Below are 13,775 nucleotides of genomic sequence, written 5' to 3' on the forward strand. Positions count from 1 at the left end.
GGGGTTCGGGGAGCTTGCCCAAGAAGATAAACTTGTCTGACTTTACCAGCTGCTCCTAAAACCCTTATGGGGCCAGGCAGACAAGTGATAGCAGGTACTTCCTAAGGAAGGTCCAGAAGCACACTTTTGTAAATTAGGTCACAGAGCTTCAGAAAGATACTCAGAAATCCCCATGTAGAAGAAAGCGCATTAGTTTTTATTATGCTCCAAGCTGCTGGGTACAATCTACTGAAATATTGAAATAAATGACTGAGAAAATCAGCCCTTTTTATGGTCTCATTTGCCCAAATTGCTTGCCTCCCTCCCTTTACTCATGCGCTCACATTTTGAGGTCAATTTCCCCTCAGTGATGACCCAGGGGAGTGAGACAACATTTTCCGGGCCTCAAGATTACTTGTTTATAATTTCATCGTTTTACAGTCCTCTTTTTTGGCCCAAGTCCCTTCCCGGCCTCAAATCTCCCCTGTGGAAAGTGGCAGCCCTCTCCGCAGGCTTCCCTGGGAGCAGATGTCTCCAGCTCTTTGCAGGACTTATAACAGGATTAGCCCCCAACCCCCTTAATTTCTTACCAGGGAGTGGGCCGGTGAGCGTGAGTGCTCCTGCTGCTGGCCAGCGTCCGTTCCTTCTGCATTTCTTTACTAGACTGTACTTCATACCAGTCAACCGCCTGAGGGGCTCAAGCAGCCGCGTTTAAAGGGAGCCTGGCGCTGAAATCAATAAAGACATATTTTTAAAAAATAGCTCCTTAAAACAAATACCTAAGCAAAATCTTCACTGTATTCGTCCTCTTTTCTTGCTTTCTAAAGACTCTCTCCTTACCTGCCATAAAAATGGGTTAATTTTAATTATGAACTTAACAAAAAAAGTATGTTATTCCAAAAAACCTCAGCTATCAGTTCATACATACAGTACTCCTAGATTATGTTATTAGTATTTTACATGTTTAATTTTTAATACCTCTGAAATATTTATTAATATAACATTTAAAAAAATTAAAAAATAAAAATAAAAGGAGCCTGGGACCTGCAGACCAGTAGCAAGGGCACCACCCAGAAGCTTATTAGAAATGTAGATTCTCAAGCCCCACCCAGAGCAGCTGAATCAGCATCTACACTATGAAGAGAACCATCATTGCCACCCAATGCCAGCTCCCCTATCTAACTGAAGTTCCAACTACCAGGGTCCTTGACAATGTGGTGAACTGCTGAGTGTCTGTAGCTTCCAGGAGAAAGACATGATGCTAGTATCCTAAGAGAGTTTGACAAACGACCCCTTGACCTGTGAAAACGCCTGTGTCGGAGACACAAAAAGGATATTAAATTATAAATGCCTATAATCCTTCCCTTCTCCCAAACCCTCCCCCCTTCTGCTGAGGAGAGAAAGTGCCTTTGGCTACTCCGCTTCCCTCTCTTCCAAAGCCCAAAAGGAGAGGGCCAGTCAAGCCCTGGGCTTTCTTGTGTTGGCAGAAAGAAGACTTAAATATTTACAGAAGCTGTGCCGGTGACGAATGGAGGGGAGCGGCGAGGCTTCAAGGCTGGGCTAGGCTATGAAAAATACTGAGAAGTCGGAACCTCCCTTTGGTGTCTTGCTCTTTCACTTAAAGTCAGAATAGTTTATAACAGGGATGGGGAAGCTTTTTTCTGCCAAGGGCCATTTGGATATTTATAACATCATTCGTGGGCCATGCAAAATTATCAAGGTAAAAATTCGCTATGAAAAACTCCTAGGTTTATTGAATTTCGAGTCTCTCCTGCGGTTGCCTTGGCAGGGCCAGACCAAATGATTTCGAGGGCCTCATATGGCCCTCAGGCCTGATGTTCCCCTCCCCTGGTTTATAAGGACTTTGGGTTGTTAGTGTTGTGTGTCCTTGAGTGTGAAACCATACTGAGACCATACCACATAGTTCTCCACTTATCTGTTATATTTTTTTAAATCTTTGAAAATGCGCAGAAACTCTGCTAGATTAATTGTACCTCACCTAAAACCTGATGGAAATGCATCAGCAAGACCAAGACTAAGAATTCAAGCGTCAGGTTGCTAATCCATTGACCCGTCAACCCCAGGTGCCAAGCACTCCATGGGGCCTTCTAGCTTTGAGTGACAATACGTGACACAGGTTCTGATGGTAGCCACACTCAGCGCATCCTTTCCCTGGCTCTCCTTAACAGGACTGGCTAGCCGTGAACCCGACACTGCTGATAAGCATCCCAAAAATATTCTTTTATTTTTAGATGTTTGGGGAAAAAACTATTGATGGAAAAATATGTGAGCAAGGACATAAAAGTGGTAGATGTTACCTTATACAAACTCTAAGGAAATTCTTAATAAATTTACAAGATGGCTCCCAGATATTCATTGCAGAAAGGACCCAATAACTGTTTTATGTCAAACTGTTGTACATACATCTTTCTTTATCATAATTAACCATAATTAACCATTTATTGACAGTTGTTAAGAAGTAAATGAAAAGGGTTACCTTAAAAGAACACCTGTTCTGGTTAGGGATATTAGACTAAGATAAATGAAATAAAGAAAAAATTCATAAATACATCAAATTCTAGGATCTTGAGTAACAATGAGGCAGACAAGTAACTAAAATCTAAAACAACCACACACAAAAGCAGAAAACAGAAAAACTGCCTAATGTTCTCCAATTATCTGATAATACTTTGGAAAAGAAGTTAATGAGAGCAGAAACACACACTCCAAATATTCCCTGGCTCGAGCATTTTGCTCGGCCTACACAGTGTCAATAAAGGGCTATATTTAGAACCAATTTACGGCTGTTGTCTTTACAGCTCATATACTTCTTTGGGTTTACAGTGAATGTGTCTTGGCAGATTCTAGCATCTTCAAATGCACAATATTTTCTTGGTACCTTTGAAAAGCAAGTATAGGTAAATCATTAGTGGTTCATCATAATTCTCTGAAAAAGATAAGCTGCCCTGCAACACACAGTTTTTAAAGCTGCACTGCAGCAGACCTGTTCATCACTTGTTTCTACTTGTGAAAATACTGGCTTGGTCCTACAGCCAGAAGTAAATCTGGACAAGTGTAAGACACAATCAGAGAGTGGACCAAGAAGAAATGATAGAAGTTAAGTGATGGGAGGCAACTGTGATGACATTTAATCCAATCTGTATATAACAACAATAATAGCAACATAACCATGATTGTTGGGCACCCAAATATCGTTTGTCTGATTTACATGTTCTTGGTAACAAAGTATGGAAAAAATTTAAAGCGTTTTCTATAAATATTTTTACATATGCAAGGTAGAATTTTATCTCCTACTACCTAGCATTATATCCTCAATATTTTACTACATTCCTCAATATTCTTTAAAAACTTACATAGTGCCTTGGCCTGTTTGGCTCAGGGGTTAGAGTGCTGGCCCACAGACTGAAGGATCCCAGGTTTGATTCCAGCCAAGGGCATGCACCTCAGCTGCAGGCTTGATACCTGCCCCAGTCTGGGTGCGTGCGAGAGGCAACCAATCAATGTGTCTCTCTCCCATTGATGTCTATACCTCAATTGCAGCTTGATTCTAGCGATATATGACTCTGACTAAAGGAGCCAGCATTTTTTAAAAGTTTTTCTTCATACAGAGGATTCGGCAAAGAGTATGGTCTGGTTTGCAGACCACAAACCTCCATGTGCTGGCTTCATTTATAATTCAGTCACTTTTTCCCAAAGTCTTAATTAAAAGACAGCTCCCTGTACTCTGTGGCTACTGCCAGGGAGCCTGACTACTGTAAGTTGCACAGTCACAGTGGCCCTCAGGACACCTTGGCAGTGGCCCTGCCCGCTGGCCTAGAGTCAGCAGCCCTAGAGCTGGTGAAAGTTGCCTGGAAAAGTAAAAGAGTGTCTGAGCACAGATGCCACCCAGGAGAGCCATGTTTCCCTGGCATCCCCTCACAACAGGTAGGCCTGCTTTAGTGTATAGGGTGTCATTGCTGGTGACTCCATCCTGCCACTCAGTGTCCAGAAACGCCCATGGTGACCCTTTGAAAAATGCTAAAGACTAATCTATTGAAAATAGATGCCTCAGAGAAAACCTCCAGTTTGGTTGGAGTTTTTAAAATGCACTGTTCAGTTACTCAACCAATATTTATAAAGCTACATGCCAGGCCCATTCTAAATGCTGGGACATGAGAATAAATAACACACAGCACTTTATGGCCTAATGGGCAAGTAAGCATGGAAAAGAGGCTTAAGGTACTTGGCAGGCATCAAGGAGCAATTATGGAAGTGAACTTTCCAGGTTATGGGAGTTTTCCAGGCTGACAGGTATAGAGAAAGCATTCTAGAATTTCTTTTCCAGATTCCAGAGTGAACAGCTTCGCAAAGGCATCATGAGTATAACAGATTGCAGTAACTCTGGATTGTGAGATGGCAAAAAATCAGAGATCTGGAAAGGTAAACCAGAAGCCAGATTACAAAGATTCCGTAACTCTTGGAAGGTATTTGAATTGTATCTTGGTGACGACTGGGAGCCACAGCTGCGTGGACTGGTGGCAGTGAGAAAAAACAGCACAGAAGCTGGAGCCTGGAGAAAGGATGTGGGTTTGGAGCCCTTCGCAGTGGGCAAGGCTGGGGTGAGGGGCTGCAGTGAGAAGGCCACAAGGATGGTAGAGAGGAGTTGGTTTCTGGAGGTGCTCAGCAAGGAGAATTGGCAGGACGTGGAGCCCAAGCGAATGTTGAGGGAGGGGGGGTGAGGCCAAGCAAGACTCTGATATTTCAGGATGTGGATGTCATAGAATCATGGCCCTGTCTTTGGTCTGGCCCCATCCTCAGTCAGTCCCAAGTCCTCCTTTCCCCACTCCCGTCCCCCCTCCTCTTCCATCATCAAACAAGTACTGGCGAGGAAAGATCTTTCCTGAACAGCCACCCTACACCCAGAACCAGTGCGACTTCATTCCAGCGAGCTCTGGTCCCAGAAGCTGTCATTTAAGAAGCCGTGCGCTTGGTGATGCCACCTTACATTAGCGTAAGCTTTGGTGGACAGAGTTCTCATAGTCATGATCTCCTCAGCTCCTCAAATAAATTCCATTCTGTCAGTAAAAAAAAAAAAGAAAGAAATCAAGACATAGGGAAGCTGTGGCTTGCTGAAGGTCCCAGAGTTATTTCACAATAAGCCACAGGCTCCGACCAGTTCTTCTGCCTTAAAATCCAGGGTGGTTACAACGTGGAATAACTACAAACCAAATGCCCTGTCCCAGCAGGCATACCTATCCGATAAAAGAAACATGACCAGGGAGGCAAGGTGCCCGACAGACACGTCACCCTCTTCAAATGGCCTCTCGTTGCTGTCAGATGAATATGCGGACCTCGCCAAAGCAAGCCCTCGGCTCAGAGTCCTAACGGATTTTCAGGAAGCTTATTGGATTTTCTCCTCAGTCTGTTCGACAGAAACAGGACCTCCTGCCAGTGCATCAAATAGGAGATTTCCCCCAGCAAGTTTTATCTCAGACACACACACACACACACACACACACCCCTCTGCTCAGGGAAACAAGACACGTTCTTAGCAAACAAGGGAAAGGAGCAGGCGGAGGTGAGCCGTGCAGAGGAGTAAAAAGGGTTTCAAGCCACCTTAAGAGGGTCACGCGTGTGGGACAGATAAAATCTCACCAGGAAGGATTCACCACCGTTCATGTTTATGAAAATGTATTGTTTACTTCTAGTTTCATACTGTTTTCTAACTTTTTTCATGTTTTAATTTATCTTTATTGTTGAAAGTATTACAAATATCCCCCTTTTTCCCCCATTGATCCCCTCCACCCTGCACCCCCCCCCCCCAGGCCTTCCCCACACTATCGTCTGCGTCCATAGGTTATGCATATATGCATATAAATTCTTAGGTTAATCTCTCCCCACCCACTCCACCACCCCCACCTGCCCTCTGAGATCCCTCAGTCTGTTCCATGCTTCTGTGTTTTCTAACTTATTTTAACTTAAGGGGACTCTGAGTTGGTTCCTTATAAAATGTGCATGCATATCTGTGAGGTGTAAAGCAGGCCACAGACACACACAAGCTGCCCCCAAGAGTGGACACGCGAGCTCCGTGAGTCACCGCGCAGACGAGCTGGGGAAGGAAGAGGGCGGGGCTGAGGGTCAGTGGGAGGGGAGGAGAGGAGGTGGCGCTGCTGAAGATCTCCGTCCGCCAGGGCTGCGAACCTCCGCTTAAGCTCCCCATTTCCTGCAGCCCCCTAGACACAGACGAGCTGCTGTGATGATTACCCCCTGGCTTCTGAACAGCTTATGAAGAGTGTGCGTGTCCCTTTAGGGCAGATATGATTTGGTGAGAGAGAGACATACAGAATTGCCTGACATCTCACCAAGTGAGTAGCAAAGTACAGACTTCAGTTCAGACACCGAGAAAAATTATCTGAAACTTGGATATAAGGCAGAAGCATGCAGTTGTCCTTCCCATGTCATGCTGGGGCGGTTAGTGTTCAACACCCTCCCCCAAGGAGTAGTAAGCTAGGGTAATATACCTTCACTTGATTCTACCATTAACTAAAAGCTTAGACTTTCTGAAGTCGCGTGTCAGTTTGTAAATCTTGTTGGGTAGAGATGCAAACAATCACTGTTTAGTATAAAAGAAAACACCAAAGGCTCTCTTTTCCACAGGACAATAACCAGTTTCCTGTTGAACACAGCCACGTCATTCTGACATTTTGCTTTTTAAGTACCTGTCTATGCCCACTTCCTCAAAACGCTCTTGGAACAAGATTTATCATCCTACTGGTTCTCTCACTATTGAGTTAATAATCTTTGACATACCCTCATCCTATATTTCCATGAGAGCCATGTTATTAACTTTCTTAAAATTCTATTTCTTGCTATGTCTATAATCTAGTGTTTCTTCCTCCAAAATAACACCTTTATGGTACTACATCCACACACCCAGTCAGGTCTGCTCCCCTCTGCTGCCAAATAGAATACACTTGACGTGAGTGATGCAGGCAGCTGGCCATGTGCTGGGACTGAAGGGCACTCAGAGGCTTCCTCCTAACTGGCCTGACGTTTCCAGCATTTGAGTTCTCAGCATTCACCATATATTCATAATATTGATTTCAGAAGACCGTTCTTGGCAGCTGAGATGACCAGCCCGCCAGCCAACAAGGAAGGGGCTTTGACCCAGGTTCCTAGTACTACTGATGGGCTGGACTGGTGGGCCGAGCTGGTTTACAGGGAGTGACCAACATGTCCTCATTCAGGTTTACAAGTGACACACAGGTTTCTGAGGTAGCTGAAATGCTGAGGGGGGCAAGCTCGGGTCCTGCCTGGGACATTTTCTCTCTGGGTGAAACTAACTGACCTTCAAAAAAATCAAACCCATGACTTAGATTTAGCAAAATTAGCCACTTTGATCTACACAAGGAAGAAACACTGGAAGCAAAGGGTTCGGGGGATTTGGCAAGAAGAAGGCCTTCATTTTACATACTTAACAGGTCGCAGACAACTTTTCACACTTTGTGGAGAGAACCATCTGAGCCATTAGCAGGTCATTTGACCCACTTGCTTTAAAACCTCTCTAAACTCAGAAAACAACTCTAATAGCTCCGAGAATAGAAGGTGATCTGGGATTTTAGCCTGACCACTGACTGCCGGGCAGATTTGCTGGCGGCAGGCGCTTCCCAGCAGTTAGCACCTCACCAGGGAGCTTCGAGCTGCAGGTCTGCACAGTCTGAAGGGCTCCCCTCTGCCTGAGCTGCCCCTGGTGCTCCATTTCCATCCTGTGTGTTCAGCGTCTACTGCATTCGCCAGCATCCACACTGCGTACTGTGCAGGACATGGGGTGTGGAAATTCTGTCCTCAGGGGTCTTCTTGCCCAGTGGGAGACAGAAGCGATCTAAATGATCTAAATAGCTATCATTTAGGGTAGAAAGTGGCTAGTAATTCACAAATATTAAGACCCTGCTATGTGCCAGTTAATGCACATGAGGTATACAGTTGAGAGCATGTTCTTAGAAGAGGTTCAATGAGCATTTGTTGATGGAGGGAAAGGAACAATTGCACCCACTATGGGCCAGGCTGTATGCCAGGCACTTTCTCATTTAATTTCCTCTGCACAAGTCCTCACTTTGATAGGTAACATTATCCCCATTTGTAACAAATAAGGAATCGAGCTCAGAGGTGTTCGTTGACTTTCCCAAGGTCACGCAGAGAGCGAAGAGCAAAGGTAGGATTGTAATGCAGATCCACCTGACTTGAAAGATCCTGCTCTTCCAACCTCACGACGTTTACCAGTAGCGTTTTAGGGCACACCTGCCTTCTGGGCTGCTGCGGCTGATTCATTTCCAAACAGGGGCCTCAGAGGACACGGCAGCCTGTTGGCAACGATAAGGCATCCCCTGCTAGTCCAAGGCAAAGACTCACAAAGCCATTTGGACAACCCACGATCTGTGATTAACGCTTGGATCCGTCTCTGGCTGTCCCTGGATGTTCTCTAGCACCAACTGTGCGATCCACTTATCTGCCTTCCAATAAAATGGGAAAATAAAAGGGCAGAGAAGAGAATAAAAGTGATCTCCAGAGTCAGGGGCACAAGCTCTGCTCCCTTCCTTTCAATTTCTCCAGAGCTGGCCAAACACACAGAGGAGAAACCCACTACCCAGCGAAGCTGAGAGCCCACAAGGCTTCTACCCCAATGTCATCCTCCCTCTCCTCACCATTTGCCAGAGCCCAAGGAAATTACTTTAATTCCTTCTCTTTCACTTTCTTTGGGGAAAAGAAGAATTCAGGACTTTCATAGCTAAACAAAGCCTTCAGGATGAAGTCTCCATTAGTGAGCCCGCACAGTCCCACCCTGCACTCCCACCTCTTCTCCGTCTCCCCCATGCACCCCGGGAGCTCCTGAGCCCCCCTTATCCCTCCTGCCAATGCACCTGGGGTAACTCGGGCCATCCTTGGGACTCAGCTCAGACACATCCTACAGAAAGCCTTCTCTGACTGCGCTCCAGCAGTGTGTGTGCGCACATGCAGCAGGGCCCCTCTGGTGTTCCCATGTCCCATGAGCATGCACACACGTATGCACATGCACATGTATGCACATGCACACACATGTACACACAATAATACCCCTACCGCGAGTTCCTACACCTCTCCAAGCCGCCCTGGCATATTGCTTACTATGTTGCCCCGTGCCCAGGCCTTGCTGGTAAACCCTTCCTCTCCAAGCTGCACGACAGGAGGCTTCCTACTCCCAATACTGAGCAGCCCAAGAACTGAAACCCAGGAGGAAGGGAAGGCCAGAGGGAAAAAAGGCTCTCGGCCCACAGCCCACCCTTCCTTGGCTGGCGCTGGCCTCACAGCTGCCAGGGGAGAACAGGGTGAGGCCTGAGGACAGGCCGACTGGAGGGAATGGTTGTTCTCTGAGAAAACCAGGACAGGAGCTTCAGGGCTCCGGTGGCCAAGGTCAGAGCCATCACTTAGGAATATTTGCAGTGCTCAGTGGAGCCGCGAGGGTGACTCAGCCTGTAGTGCTCGCTCCACAGATGGCTCTGGGCCTCTTGGTCGTGGCATGGTCCGAGGGGGCCGCCCAAACAGGTGCCCCTGGCCAGCATGTACTGGGCTCGCTAGAGGCAGGGAATCCCATGTTTCGTGGCTAGATTTCCTCCCTTTATTTCTGACCCATGACTAGGTAGTGAATTGGTCACTAAAGACACCATTTAGGCAGATTTTGGGAACATCTGGTTGGACTTAAGCAAAAGCATGCAGGAAAAGGAAACCAGAATGGGAAAAAGAGCTCCAGGCCAACGCCATCTCGTCTTCATTTCCACTGCTAGCCTGACATTTGAAAGGAAGTCAAAATGTTTAAAATCTCCTCTTCCATCAGCGTTGTCACCAGGGTTGGATGGAGCCGGGTTCACCACTTTAAAATACACATTTCAAAGCCCATCTGAGTGGCTGCAGCCATGTTATCAAGCTGCACACAGAGTGATCTGAGTAGATAGAAAAATTGTTCCCATTGTCTGTGGAGGCAGTACTTTTAAACAAGTGCTTTGCAAAGAATGAGCCATTAAGAACTACTCTGTAGCCCGTGAACCTGCAAACAAATACAAGTAAAATAGGTACGAATCAGCAACTCTGAGCAGCAGAGTAGAGAATTTGCCTGGCATAGGTTGGAGATATGGTTTTAAAAGGTTGCTAATTCAGCCTTGGCCAGGTAGCTCAGTTGGATAGAGTGTCATCCGGATACACTAAGGTTTTGGGTTCAATCTCTGGTCAGGACACGTAAGGGAGTCAACCAATGAATGTGTAAATAAGTGGAACCACAAATCGATGTTTCTCTCTCTCTTCCTCTCTAAAATCAATTTAAAAAAATTTTAAATATAAAAATAAAAGATTGCTAATCCAGTTTATCTTTCATTTCCTGCATAACTCCTGGTAGGAGGCATCAAAAATCAGCTGTACATTGCATTTGCACGGGTTTTAATCAACTAGGAAAAATCACATTCTCTTTTATTATTTTACTTCCTTTTTCCAAAAGAAATTCAATTTCTTTGGAAATCTAAATTTGCTCTTTCCACTCACCAAGAGAAGTGTATTATGCATTCAATCTGTTCAATCTCAGTTTGGTTTCAAGTTGAGACTTTATTTCATTTCCAGACATGTACAGAGTGGTTGGTATCCCTCTATTACTTCTCACTTTCGGGTGCAATTGCTTGGCAAAGCAGTAAGCCTGCTGGGTGAATCAAACTCTCCATTTTCACTCTATATACACCCTTTAGGTATGTGAAACTGAACCCGTACAACATGTCCTCTTGCTACCAAGGTTCAAAGTTGTAATGAATCAGTTGAGCTAAAGCATAGGAATATTCAATTTAAAAAAAAAAAAAAAATTCTTAAATAAATATGGAACCCATCTTGTTTCATTATTTGCTTTGTCTTTTTAGGTTATAAAATATGCAGGTGGGTTAATATTCTTTGTTTGGGGGGGTTTATTAACATTTCAAAGACGGATAAAAACAGATTTCTAAGAGAGAAATTGCTTACACAATTCTGTGTCCTGAAAGGCGGTTCAGACCAAACAAAAGGAGAAAATAACCTAACCAAGAAAAAGTCCTGGGTTCTTGACCTTCAGGAGCTTGATATTCTGGAGCCTGGTAGAGATCAATGAGAGGCACCAATAATATTCATCTTGATACCGTTGCAATTAACCTAGTTACTAATAACAGGAAAGGAGCAAAGGGAAGGCCAAATATTATAGGCATGTCATTTGGGCAGTTTGCCAGGAAGCTACATCTTTACACTCCCCAGGGGTCCGGCAAAGGGAAGATAGATACACACCTGGTAAAGCTGGGGTGACAGAGAGAGGGTACTCGCCTGCCAGTCACACCTGGAAACAGGTCATTGGCCAGAATGGGTGTGGCCACTGCAAGGGTGTGAAATTTGGAATATTTAACCCCCTGAACAAAGAAGTTCGCTATCTTGGGACTCTTCTTGCAAGGGTCACACTCTCATGGTTCTCCTGCATTTGCCCTCATGGCCCACGGCCCTGTGGACCCCACACACAATGGACGAATGGACTGCAACCAGCCTGACGCTGAGCTGGACCCAGCTGCAACATGGAACAGAAACTCTGGACACTGGCTTTGCTTTTAGCTCTACCGAAACCCCAATTACACTTCTTCCAGGACTGGGTTAAGGGAAATAGGACTTTGGAAACCCGGGGATATAATTCCATGCAAATAAAAATCACTCATCCTCCTGTGGGAGTCTCAGAAAATTCTTTTTCTCAAGGTATCGTAAGGACTCCACCCCCAGCACCCAGTGGGGAAGATAAGACCCCAGCCTCCCCGATAACAATCTCATTTGAGAAATTTGGACTTGGCTCAGCCCATCCACTCTTACTGTAGCCCAAGGTTGTCTCTCATTTGGAAATCACGCTGTCATCTTGCTTTAGAATACACATGGATGGGCGTATGCCAGGGAGATGTTGGCATGGAAAGATGTGAAGGCTCCTGATTGCAGCTTGTATTTATGGACTCTCCTTTTCTCTTCCCCTCTAGTTACCGTGACAGTGGGAGGCAAGCAACACTTGCTCGGACTGTATGACACTGCTGGACAGGTAAATTTTTATTACCTTGATTTATTTTTATTATCTTGGTTCATTCAATAGATATGACCTCTTCTGATCACTGGGGGCAAATTTATTGTCTACCTAAATGACAACTAAAGCCTATTCTTAATGTCTTAAAAATATTTGTAATTACAAAAAACTAAACCATTACATGATTCAAGATGTTGATAGGCAAAGTAACTCATTCATTGACTGATGACTAACAATAACCAAAATAATGTATTTGGCCAAGACTCTTAACTTCTTCCTACCCATACCAATTCCAAATCTACAATTACTGAGTCAATTTCATAAGTTTGAGTCTCACCCATTATTTTTTTCCTGCTCTATTCTTTGCCCACCCTTTATTTGAACCATCTAATGAGCTGTGAAAAGGTCCAGACGAGATAGGGGATAGGGAGTGGTTGGTAGGAAGGAGGGGGAGGTGTTGGGAGCAAGAGAAGCCAGGACTAGATGTTTTCCAAAAGTGAATAACTGAATAGCTAGAGGTTGACTCTAAACTCTCTAAGATTTCTGAAATATTCTCACTCTGTAAGATATGTTTCTTCAGGTTGGAAAACCTGGCCAACCAATAACGTAAGGCAACGAACTAGAGCTCTCAGCACTAAATCAGCACACGCTCTACCTGGTGGAAATGCCACCTTATCTTTCTTTCCTCACACCCCACGCCCCATTATGCAAAGTTTCTGATGTTGTAAGTTCATGGGTTGGAAAGGAAGTCCTTAAGCAATTGATAGCTGGGGGCCAATTTCTTCGATAGAGCTTTTGCTACCATATGTCTTGGGTCATTTATTTAGGTCAAAATCAGCGGGTTGTTTAGTCTTACATCTTAAGTCCTTTGGAGTGAAGGTCTGACCATGTGCTTTCCCACTGTGAGTTTCCTGGTACTTGTTATTTATAGTTATTTATATTTGTCTAGGCCTTTTTAAAAAAAAAAAAAAAAAAAACAATTATCTGGAGATCTGTCTTTTTGCTCAACTTGAAAGCTCTATTAATAGAGAGAAAAAAGAAAAAAAAACAGGAAATTTTGAGAGGATTTTCTTTGGGATTTCTGTACACATTTGCAAGGACCACTGTCTGTGGACATCAAAGGCTGGTGTTGGGCAGGTGGAAGTGGGGAACCTGGAAAACCTAGCACCAGACTCAAGGCTCCTTCCAGTTTCCCCTCGTCAGCAGATGGCTCTTTGGGTCAGCTCCCCTCAGGAACTGGAAAACCGCATCAATACCAAGACACAGGACTAGGAAAGGATGCCCCCTAAGCTGGCCCAACATGGAAAAATTGGTTTGGCCCCTCTGTGCTAAGTACAAGGGCCTGAGTGCAGGTCCTACTTGGCTGCTTCTCCAGCAGAAAGCATTTCAGCAATAGGGGTACACTGCTCTTTGGGCTGGAGATGCTGAACCCAATCACATAATCGTTGGGGTGTCCCCATGCCTCAGAGACTCGCAGCCTTAAAGAGAGAGAAGTTTACACCCTTCTCCCCTCTAGTCAGATTTTATAGATATTAAATCCAGTTTGAAAAGTTCAGTACAGCAAGAATTATTGCCTGACTCCGAAAGCTCTGTTTCCCTTGCCTTCTAAAGAGCGCTCTGGGCCCCTCGTGCCATCCAGGGCTCCCTCTTCTATAGCAGTCCATGGCAATTGTAAGCTTCTGTGCGCTGATTGCCCCCATAACAACCTCCC

General features: G+C 45.0%; 1 protein-coding gene across 1 annotated transcript in view; it reads left to right on the forward strand.

Annotated features, from left to right (window-relative positions):
• Positions 1-13,775, forward strand: part of RHOJ (ras homolog family member J) — a 73,108-nt gene that overhangs the window by 38,856 nt on the left and 20,477 nt on the right. The window contains exon 2 of the mRNA XM_081131808.1: positions 12,024-12,082. Coding sequence (XP_080987934.1) covers positions 12,024-12,082 — 59 coding nt within the window. The remainder of the gene's footprint in view (positions 1-12,023; positions 12,083-13,775) is intronic.

Source organism: Miniopterus schreibersii (assembly GCF_964146895.1).
Source record: "Miniopterus schreibersii genome assembly, chromosome: 1".
Lineage (NCBI taxonomy): Eukaryota > Metazoa > Chordata > Mammalia > Chiroptera > Miniopteridae > Miniopterus > Miniopterus schreibersii.